At 39.5% G+C, this 12,046-nt stretch overlaps 1 protein-coding gene across 1 annotated transcript in view; it reads right to left on the bottom strand.

The window, feature by feature from the left end:
- PLEKHG5 (pleckstrin homology and RhoGEF domain containing G5) overlaps nucleotides 1-3,722 on the bottom strand; it is a 98,506-nt gene extending 94,784 nt beyond the window's left edge. The window contains exon 1 of the mRNA XM_053451769.1: nucleotides 3,632-3,722. Within this exon, the coding sequence (XP_053307744.1) occupies nucleotides 3,632-3,698 (67 nt within the window). The 5' untranslated portion in view covers nucleotides 3,699-3,722. The remainder of the gene's footprint in view (nucleotides 1-3,631) is intronic.
- Nucleotides 3,723-12,046: the final 8,324 nt, after the last annotated feature.

Consider the following 12,046-nt stretch of genomic DNA (forward strand, 5'->3'; position numbering starts at 1 on the left):
ATGGAAAAGTAATATGTGACCCAGAGACCCAGGGAAGCAGAGCTGGAGCAGGAGACTCCGGGTCAGCCCCGAGAGTTCCCAGGTATGGTCATAATTCATAATAAAGCTGGTGAGTTGAAAATCTGAGGGCTGCATACTTTGGTATTAGAAAAGATTAAAATATAAGTAGATATGTGATATTTTCAGTGACTTTCCCGGCTCAAACACCACACTGACCTGATGCTTTACGGTAATGCTAAAGAAGTCCGTTCCTACAAAGACCTTCATTAGTCAGAGGCTGTGTGATTAAGACTGAGCACTTCTATTGTTTACCATGAGACAGAATGATAAGGAGTCGGGGTGTTTGTCTAATAGATTGGGGCTCAGTTAACAGAGCGAGAACTCGTACAAATGGCTAATAGGCAGCTGCCAGAAAAAATATATATTATAAAAAACTTATATTATAAAACAATATTTGTGAAAAGATACTTTTTAATCTGATACCAATAAATAATAAATAAAAGGTCTGGTGCTCCATGTTTTTGCAGCAGCTGAGACCTTCCTGAAGGATTTAATTCCTTAACCCTGCATCTGTATAAATCCCGACGGCTATTGATGGTGTTATCTTGTGTCGGATCCGTGTTTAATTAGCGCTATACGCTGAAAACATTAAGTTCTATTGAAGTTACTTCTCCTCTCCATCCCGCCTGTAACCCGACAGAAAATCCGGATAAGAAAAGAAATCGTAATTACCAAGAATTTCATTTACCAGTTCGCTTTCATCTCAAAATTATTCCAAACAGAGTTTGCCCAGGGAGCTGGGGATGAAAAAAAGATCCCCGTATAAATCTTTTGATGTTTTCGTAATGCGGCGCTACGCAGATAAAAAAAAAAAAGATGAAGAAAAAGAGAAAATCTATTTGAGATCCAGAAGGGAATTTGCTACAAAAAAGAGAATTACGAGATGTAATATTGTTTCGAATTCTATTCCTTTAGAACGTTTCTTAAGATTTCATATTGTAAAGTCTTTTGTTTAAAATAGTTTGTTCTGCTACAAAGTACAACGGTTAGCAGCGCCAGACCTCTCCATTCTGGATTTATGATCTTCAACAAAGGTAATCAAATCTTTATTTCTTGAAGAATCCCTTGATACCCCGAGATGGAGAAGCCTTTGAAAACGATCGGACGAAGATTTTCTCCTTTATATTAAAAGATAATCCAACAGGCACATGTGTGGCGCGGTGATCGAGGCAGAAGTCTTGGTTGGATTGGGTACCAACGAGCATAAGGGATATGACCTAAGACATTATTTTAAAAGGCATAAAATCGAGCAGTACTGGGAATCCTGGGTACACCAACATGGGGTTTATTCACTAAAGTAGGAGTCAGTGGGAGAGTTTCAGTTGTAACTCATGAACTTCGTTATGTGTTGTGAAGGGCCACCATTGGCGAGTTTCTTAAGTCAGAAGGCCTAAGCCAGGTATGCATAATGCATGGTGCAGTCGGTAAGGAGACTTTAAAAAAATCATACTGACTCGGCTATGTATGGTATAGGGAGACAATGGTCTGACCAATACATATGTAATAAATAATACAAGGAGCATACCTGAAAACTCCGGGAGAAGCACCACTTCTCCAGATCGACACACGAATATTCTGGTTTGCGAGACCGGGGTCCTGACATGCCTGACCCCCCACCCATTTCACCCCTAAAATGGTGGGGGCGTCTTGCGATATCAGTGGGAACGCACACTGACATCGGTGGGATTACCCACTGCCGTCAGCGGGTAGTCCTGGCCGTGTCCTGCAAGGATAGGCTCTTGGTAGCCGGAGCCGAAAAGTTCCCAAAGAGTGAATTTAAACATGCATGAGATTCATTTATAGCTCCAATTTTGGGTTCCAGAGGAATTAAAGGTGCATAATTGACTATGCTGAGTGGGGGTGGAAAAGTGGAACAGCATCCCAGCAAAAGTGGTTAATACCGCAAGGGAATTTAAACATGCAGGGGGCAGGCATACGGCTCCTAAATCTAAGACAATACAAAGGACTGATTAAGGTCTTTACAACAGACTAGATGGGCCAAATGGGTCTTTTCTCCCATAAAATTGTGTGTTTCTAAAGCCACATTCGTGCACAAATGTTATGTCACATCTGTTGAGGCAGCATCAAAACACCTCGTTGGTTCCACCAAAGCTTTTCCATCGACGGCTTGATTTTAATTGTTTACGTGATTGTATCGAAAAACATTAAACGTTCCAATGGAAATGTCTCCATGGCGGCCTCGCTCTCTCTCTTCGAGACTTAAAGTTATGGAATTTGATCATGAATAGGCCTAAGTAAAATTATCTCTTTTGGTTTTGAATTATGTGCATATTGAGGGGGTCTCTCTGCCTACAGTCGTTCTACAAAGCAGACAATGCCCCAGTGTAAGACGTTACAAGACAAAGAGGGCTCACAGCCCAGCAACTACATTTCATTGGCCAGACTGTACAAATTATCATTTTTGTTGCCCTTTTTACGAATAATACTTCGAGTAAAAACAAGATAATCTTTCATTAGATTAAGAATAGGAAGGACAATGAAATAGTCTGGAGGCAGAAGGAAAAACAGCACGTGAGAAAAGGACATTTACTAAAGCAGAAATCATTTGGTTGCGTCGTAGCGCAGCGAGGGGTACTTTACCATGGTCTGCAAAACAGTGAATTGTAAATGTCTGTAAAATTCCACATTTGTAAAAATGTCTTTTTTTTTTTTTTTTTTTAAAGAGTTTTGTTGAAAGGTTGCTTTCTGAGAGTGGAATATAGTTAAAGGAGCATTAATACAAATTATTCCCGATGATCGGTATAATAATGTGCTCGTGCTTCGGCAATCCCGGTATCTAAGCAAGTCAAACATTGGTCCTCCATTCTGTAAACTTAGGGTTACATAAAACAAGGGTGGGCTTCGTACCCCGACAGGGCGCACGGAGGATGAAAACAGAAAACATAGAATTAGACCCATTTGGCCCGTCTGGTCTGCCCATTTTTCCTGCTGTAAATACTCAGACCTTAATCAGTCGTTGGTCTCATCTTAGATTCAAGAGCCGTATGTCTATCCCATGCATGTTTAAACCTCGCATTAATTACTATTGAAAAAAAAATCATGATTGCTTCTTTAATTACATTTTTCAGCCAGTAAACACAAAACCTTATTATCTTTACAAACTATGGCGTACGTTCGTACACGTCAGGGGAGGATCAGAATTGATTAGCCAGGTATTGTAAGAAGAAGACTTTTGTGCATCAATAAGGCGTGAATTGATAAGGCGCAACAACAATCAGAAACCTAACGGAAGAAGAGAGATAACGGGGAGAAACAACACAGATCCTGAGATCAGGAAGTAAAGATGGCTGCTCAGAGTATACATATAAAGTATGATTGTAATATACATATATATATATATATATATATATATATATATGAGTCTGGGACCAGTCCAGCTCCGTATTCTGATTAGACAATGGTTAAATGTCTACATGTCCATGAGTTAATGATACCAAGCATTTCTACATTATTCAATATTGATAGCATGTAGAAACTACATAGGTTCTGCACTTTTAGAACACCCCATGTACTCTTAATCCCTTTCAGTCTTGGACTTCATGTCACCTACCAGCAAGATCTTCAATGATATCCAGAGACGAGCTCCAAGAGAACCTCTCCACAGCACCGTATCCCATTTCCGTCAGAGACGCCGGCACTGTTTCCAACTCGTACGCTCCCCGTTTCTTCCAATACAGAAACATTTTTAGGATAAATACAAAATCCCCAAGTTAAAAAACAAAAAAACAAAACAAATGCTCTGTTGTAGAGAGAGTTTTACTTGGTCTTCAAAAAAATATCGGTCCGATTTTCAACATTTTTCAAGACAGTTGGTTGAAGCATTTTCGTTGTATGATCCTCGAGGGTTAAAATCTGGTGGTCAGTGTTTCCTCTCAAAGAAACAATCTCTGGATTCTTAACATATAATGAATTCATTTGCGAAGGAGACAGAACCCTGCTACGGCTCTTGGGTACCGTCGTAGATCGACCAATGGATTGAGCGCTAGGCCAGACAAAGGACCTTTCTTTAGCCTCCTACAGACGGTTTCAACATTTTATTTTTCATTTGCTACAATGAAATTCATCAGAAGAAATATGACATTTAAGATTAGCATAATCAACAAGCAAAGCATAATTATTTCCCACGCGGCTTTGTCCCATGTAGACGGGAAATGAAAAGAAATACTCTAGTAGTAGGCAGTTGTCCTACCTTAAGGTAGCCATTAAATATGAATTCTTTGGTCAAACCTTGAGCCTTTTCAAGGTAAACAATGGAGGTAGAGATACAGAATACTGTAAATATAATTAATTTAAATCTAGAATGTTCTAAATTAAATCAGAGTTTTAGTAAGTGCAGGCTTGAAGTACAAGGGCAAGGGCCGATCTATACCCCTTGCTGCTGATCTCGGAGAAGCCGGAGGGTCATGTTAGTCATGTAGATCATGCTATAGAGATTCAGGGCAGACCGAGAAAGAAAATTGAAGAAAGGAGAACGTGCCCCAAAAAAATCAGATCTAGTCCCAGTTTTTAGAAGAGTATGCCACATGAGAGAGATATTCGAAAGTTGAAAAATAGAAACGTAACATGAATCAAATTTTTTTGTTTAAAAAAATTATATTTTTTAAACAAAAAACTTTTCCTTCAAGAATGTATATGATGATTTAGGGATATGCCACCTGAGAACATCAACGATGGCTTCCTTCAGGAATGTATATGATGAGTTAGAGATGCACCACCTAAGAACATCAAAGATGGCTTCCTTTAAGAATGTATATGATGAGGTAGGGATACGCCACCTAAAAACATCAACGATGGCTTCCTTCAGGAATGTATATGATGAGTTAGGGATGCGCCACCTAAGAACATCAAAGATGGCTTCCTTTAAGAATGTATATGATGAGGTAGGGATACGCCACCTAAAAACATCAATGATGGCTTCCTTCAGGAATGTATATGATGAGTTAGGGATGCGCCACCTAAGAACATCAAAGATGGCTCCCTTCAAGAATGTATATGATGAGTTAGTGATGCGCCACCTAAGAACATCAAAGATGGCTTTCTTCAAGAATGTATATGAGTTAGGGATGCGCCACCTAAGAACATCAAAGATGGCTTCCTTCAAGAATATATTTGAGTTAGGGACATGCCACCTAAGCAAGCAAGCAAGTTAAAAAGGTAAAGCTCAAAGTCAGCAAGAGGAACAGTCGTAAAGCTTCTGCAATGAGCCACAACCACAGTTTAACAAAAATAAAATGTTTTTTTAAGAAATGTTGTCCTTCTTCGGGCAGAGAACTACGAACTATGGGGTTCCAACAAACCCAAACGATTCTGTGTTTTTCTAAGACTTGGTAAGTAAAAGTTTCATGATTAGAACTGACAGGGGTGAGTTTTATGGAAGAATCACATAATAATTCCTCGACCTGTCTTGACGCTCTTTATATAGACGTCTTTGCATTTTCCGATTGTCCGTTAAAGAAACAATTCCTGGCACAAAAGAACAATTTTTTTTTTTAAAGAAAAATGTAATCAATCATTTTCCGCAGGTTGGAAAAAATGCTGATATCTTTTACTGCGAGATTTGTTTGAATTATCATTGGTTCCGCAAGAATGTAACAGAATTAAAGCAGACACACTTATTATTTTTGTCTAGGAAATAAATCACTAAAAAAAAAAATGTGAAACACTTTAAATTTCTTTTATCGAGGGTGTAGCCTGATATGTTGGACTGCACGTGAGAAGGGCATAGTTTAGTCAGCGTAGTGAAAATTTTCCATTTATTTTCCATTAAATACAATGAGAAATATGTAAGATAAAAATAAAAATAGAACTCTCCAAGTCGAGCTTTGGAAAGAGTTTTTAGGAATGTCATTAAAGGAGGATAAGATGGAAGATACGGGGGACAAGCTGAGCCAGAACCAAGTTTAAGCCCCCAAAAAAGCACAGATAAATTTAAGCTTAGGCCAAAGGTGGGGGCGGGGGCATGTAGATCTCTAATACATTTTTGGATTTTTTGTTGTTTTTGGACTATAGAAATATGGTTATTTTTCCTTTAGATAACATAATAATAAGTCTATATATAAAGGGGAGTTTGACAACAATGGGTATGGGGTCTAAGAAAACAGGATTGGTTTCCTGCAAATGTATTGAGTGTATTGTGGTGACTCGAGACATAGAACTAAACAATTTATAGATTTTTGGGACTCCTGTGTATCATGTATTTATAGTACATCAATAAAATAGTGGTGAGGAACAAGGCCACATGTGAAGGACATGTAGCAATTGCTCCAGGACCCCAGCATTGCAGATGATGCAAATGATAATGCTTCCCAGGGCACAGTGTCAGTGAGGGAGCTACAAGCCTGAAAATGACGTCAATCTCCGGTGCACAGTGTCAGTGAGGGAGCTACAAGCCTGAAAATTACATCAATCCCCGGTGCACAGTGTCAGTGCGGGAGTTACAAGCCCGAAAATGACGTCAATCTCCGGTGCACAGTGTCAGTGAGGGAGCTACAAGCCCGAAAATTACGTCAATCTCCGGTGCACAGTGTTAGTGAGGGAGCTACAAGCCCGAAAATGACGTCAATCTCCGGTGCACAGTGTCAGTGAGGGAGCTACAAGCCTGAAAATGACATCAGGGAGCACGAAGAACCGGTTATGAAGGATGTCTGGGTGCCAGGAAGTGGATGTGGTAAGTACCTCTCAGGTGGTGGAGCAAAAGGGGCCCTTTCTTGTCTAACTGCTCCAGAGCCCAAAATGCCTTAATCTGGCCAATAATAACATTTATGTATTGCTCTACTGAGACAAATACGTTAGAGGTTACAAAGACTACAGCTCTCAATGTCCTCATTCTGCTAAAGGCTGACCCAATCTATCACGAAACTTTAAATCCATCAACAGCTAAAGAATCACATGCCGGCCAGCCAACGCACCCATAACCACAAAAACTAGTATACAACCGCACCACTTTACCGTACGAACAATACCCTTCATTGAACCGGCCAGTTCACAAACAGCTGTCTGAATTCTTGCATAAAGTCTGTAACACTTTGGTTTGGTTCGTTGAATCCCTCGAATCTGCCCAGCGTTGCTTCTTAGAAGAGAAAAACCCACAGGAAATCCACAATTCAAAAAGTAAATGCAGACGAAAGAAAATGTGCAGATTACCAGACGCGGCAAAAAAAAGGGTTCCTATGTTTCCTGAATATGAAGATCTGCGGTCAGCGGAGGATGAATCTATCACAGTAATAACACTGTGCGGAAACATAGATGAAAGGGGGAAAAAAGATTCACAGTGTTAGCTGACACTTCGAAAATGTCGCAACATTTGTCCTCTAACGTGAAAGAAGCTCTCAGATGTCTGCGAGTGTTTGATCCGGAATAGAGTTTTCTGGCCGGGTTACCTCGCTGACATCACCGAGCACAGAAACATTGCATCATCATATAAAAGGAAGCAATTTGTTGACATCAGACATGACACAAGATCTGAGGGAAGCGAGTAGCCGGATTAGCATCCAGACACCTTGCAGGCTTCTAGGCTAGAGAGGTGTGCAGGTAGATTCCACAGATTCGAGCTTGAATAAGGGAGATCCGCCCTTATTTGGCCCGTCTGGTCTGTCCATTCCTCCTGCTGTAAGGACTCAGACCTTAATCAGTCGTTGGTCTTGTCTTAGATTCAGGAGCTGTATTTCTATCCCATGCATGTTTAAGTCCCCTTGCTGCATTAACCTCTACCACTTCTGCTAGGAGGCTCTTCCACTTATCTACCCCCCACTCAGTAAAGTAAATTATGCACCTTTAATCCTTCTGGAACTCAAAAGGGAAACTATACAGGAATATGTTACTCATCCCTTGGCATCAGTAAAGTTAAACAGCCGAGCTGGTAGTAATTCATGGGATTATCAGATCCCAGTTGGCGAAAAAGAACGACTTCCTAGCTTGTCGTGCCAGCCAAGAGTATGAAGATTTGCGTGACAAGAATGAATATTATCAACAGCGTTACAGAGGGGAAGAAACCCCCGGCTCTCTTTTCTTAAGAAACAGGAGAGAAGACAGATTCTGGCTTTGGCTGCGAGATCAAATGTCTGCTCGCTTCGCTGAATTATTATATCCAAATACAACTTTAGAAATATCATATAATAAACAGTGAATATTTTAGAGAAAAATAGCCTGCGCACATTTACCCTCATTTTTCAGGGTTAGCTGAATTATTTGCACAAGAGCGGCTGTCGGGTTTTCTTTTCCCTGCGTGTTGTTCATAATTTGCTCAGTAAGTAGGTTATTATACACAATGTAATAAGGGGAATTCAGCGGTATCTTAATTATTGTGGAAAACAATCGAAAAGGGTAATTATGTCTAAAAAAAAAACATGCTACAGATTTTTAAGGGGCATCCCTGCCATCATACACACTTTTATGCATATAATATTTGCGTGGTCCCTTTAAATTTCCGTGCGGTCTATTTCGGAAGCGCATTGGGGGGTTTCTGAAGGATCCCCCATAGGCGCCCCCCAAGCTGAATGTATTGCAGTGTATCCGCTTAGCTATACTTACCTCCAGCGCTGGCTTTAGGAATGCTACCATTCATTTCAATACAAACACTTTCCTGACCATGATTGGCTGCTTCAAGCAGCCAATCAGCCGATAGAACAGTCGGGCTATAGAGGAGCAGGGCAGCTGCTACAGCAGGGCAGTCTCTTTTGGGTCAGGTAAGTGCTTTAGCTTTGAAGAACGCGTTCATAGAGTGTTGTACGCAGAGTACTTTAATATGCATTCTTCTATAGTGATGTCATCAGGGACCCTAACCTGTCCCTTTAACATGTATTTCCCCCAAAAAGTTATTAGAGACGAGCCCCAGTAAGCAGTCCAAACACTGCTCCCCGGCCTTGAGATTCAAGGAGGCAGCGCTTAATCCCGAGACTCTACGTCTCTGATCATGGGGAGGAAGAAGAGTTGACTTGAAACTATTCGAACATCTAAATACGCAGGCATACATATACAGATAATCTTATTGAATGTATAGAATGTATAGATATTTCTATAATAAAGGAAGCTGAATGGTAAAGGGTTATATTATTCTTGGACACGACCAACAGAAGAGACATCCAATCAATCTGGATCCAAGCATCAGATTTGGTTGTAACAGATTTTCCTTTCGGGCAAAAGTGATTCAGATTACGACAGATAAGAAACGTTACAGAATAATGTTTAAGATTGGATACACACGTATGCATCATTTAAAACAACAGAAGAAAGGAGAATGTTTAGGCACACGGACCGCTGGTACCCTCGTGGAAATTTGCAGCAATAAGGGAGGTATAAGGGGTCTGCCGTAAAGCTAGAATTAGATTTTAAAACAAAACCTGAACATTTGCTGCAAATCTAAAATAAAATAATAATAATAAAATTGTCACTAAAATTCTTGTAGAAAGAGCGCCGTAGACTGATCAGATATCTTCTCTGCCTGCGAATCATTTAAAGACTTGATATTTTTATGGGTTCTATAATTTATTGCTGATTTCATAGAACCATAAGCCATTGAAAAGAAACGTACCTATCTCGCATCAGCTACTAGGAGGCGATCCACACCAAGCCATGGCGGAGGTGATCATCTACGCTTCTGCAATCCAAAGTGTCCCGCTAGACGATTGGATACTCAAGATATCCGGATGAAATTCCTCTTCAGATCTCAGCTATAGGGATGCGTTACATTTCTTAAAAGACATCATTTCTGTTACTTTGTATTCTTTCAATGAGTTATAATAAAAGCCAGTACCAGGTTACCGGGTCTCCTACTGTTCTCCATAACCTCCAGGCCGTCTCAGCTCATCGCTGTACTGAGTTTCAAAAGTGACAAAAAGTACTAGGAGACATCAGAAAACTTTTACTCTGCCTTTCGCTCCCGTCTAAACAGTACGTGTCATTTAAACTGATCTGTCTGGTCTGTCAGCATCGCGGCACAAGGCGTTTGGAGTCTATTTTAAACTTTAGTTCCAGTGCCTAATGAAACATTTAAATCACAGGAGCTGTTCCCATGACAACCGTCAGTTGTCACGTTATTGGCGGCATGTTAAGTCAGCTTGGCCATGGTACCAGTGACTGGGGTTAGTAAACAGTTCCAGGGGTAGATTTGCCCTGTCTGGTTTTGCACACGCATTTGCTTTACTCAGCAGTGTCAGCCTAAATATTTTTCCACACCGCACAGATGGCCGATATATTTTTCTTTCGCCACCGTGCAGGATTGATTGTCGGCCAAAAGCTCTAAATCTCTATTCACTAAAGTTTTAATCACAGAAAAAAAAAACAATAGTGAAAATAACAACATTTAATATAATTTAATTGACATCATAGAGGACGGACAAACGTTTATAATTGTAAAAAAAAAAAAAAAAAAAAAAAATCTCTCAATATTTGTGCAAATGAATGTGTATTTTCATACGACAATGTAGAAAATATCCATTAGCTAGGAGTATTTAGACTTGCTGATAAACAATACAAAACTCCATTATACGATCTGAAAGTATGGACTTACGTGCAATAATTGCGTTGCGTATTTTATGAATGACGGCAAAGCGAATGAATGAGAACAAAGAATAAAGGATTTCCAAATCCTCAATTATAGGCATCATCTACAAGTCTTCATCTACTCTTGGACCAAGGGAACTATGACAATTTTCTTTAGTGAGCTAAGACCTTCGTATTCTATGATTTAATGGTACCTAAACATCCCAGTTGGTCATTTTCTCATTCGTATCACAAAGTTGAGATTCCTCCTTGAATAGAGATGAATAATAAAGAGAATAATGAGAAAGCAGCTGCATTAGACCCGTTTGGAAGATCATAAACCTAAACTCCATAAACTCAGGGGGAAAAAAACCCTCCAAAGTACATTTACAGGGATCCTATAGGGACTGCCCCTCGAAATACACATCATGCATGATAGAGAAGAACCTCCACCTTTAAAGAAATGTTATAATATTTGTATTATTACTATATTATCTCATCTGTATCCACAATTCTACATTCTGGTAAATAAAATTAAAAAAAATAAAAAAAAATGCTAAGTTTATGTGAGTTCATCCAGAAACACGTTATATCCACAAACAGGCATTTCTTTACAAAAAACCAGACCATGAGTATATCTGAAGTGCTCAGAGACATGTTTACATACGAGGCTTTTAAAATGCCTCGTACCAAACTTCTTCTGTCTTAAAAGCAGGAGAATTAGCATCAAAATGAGATATATCTTTAAAATTGTTTATTTTAGAGAGAAATTAAACATTTTGTTGTAACGGGGCAGCGTTCCAATCTTCTGGGAAGCACAATATCGAAAAGAATATTCCAATAAACAATAAGAAGTCACTAGCAAATCTTTTTTAAAGTCCTTTTAAGATTGGTCTACCTGGCTACATAAGAACGAACAACTCTGTATGCAGGCTATGGATGGGCTCCTGTGGGTCTAGAATGGAGGCTGTTCATATCCTTACATTTCTAACTTTTTGTTATTTAGTAAAAGTAATAGGAATCACTTGGGTTATTATTACTAGAGCTGAAGAAAATTCAAGAAAATTAGCAGAAAAAAATCCAAAAAAAAAATGCTTTTAGTCGTCTCTGAGCCATTTTGCCTTTAATCTCTGCCTCTCGTGGAGTCTTAGGGATTTATTTACTAAACTGGGTGTTTGCAGAGCAGTTATTTCAAAGGACCAAGTTCACTATAAACTGTATGAATGCTGAACAGACGTTGGGAAGTTTCACGTCCGAGTAATGAAGTTACGGAGATTGATTGAAAGACATCTAAATGATTCAAAGGGAAAACCCCCATGGAAAATAAATACTCCTTGGCATAACCCCCAGTGATGTAAACATCAATAACCCCCCAGTTCTGTATGCAGCCCATCATAACGAGGTCCATGAACTACAATTCACCTCCAATCTCCAGTTTTAGTTAAGAAAACCCTTTAGTTTCTCATTTACTCTTTGATGCTTTGTT

This window comes from Spea bombifrons, chromosome 12 (genome assembly GCF_027358695.1).
Source record: "Spea bombifrons isolate aSpeBom1 chromosome 12, aSpeBom1.2.pri, whole genome shotgun sequence".
Lineage (NCBI taxonomy): Eukaryota > Metazoa > Chordata > Amphibia > Anura > Pelobatidae > Spea > Spea bombifrons.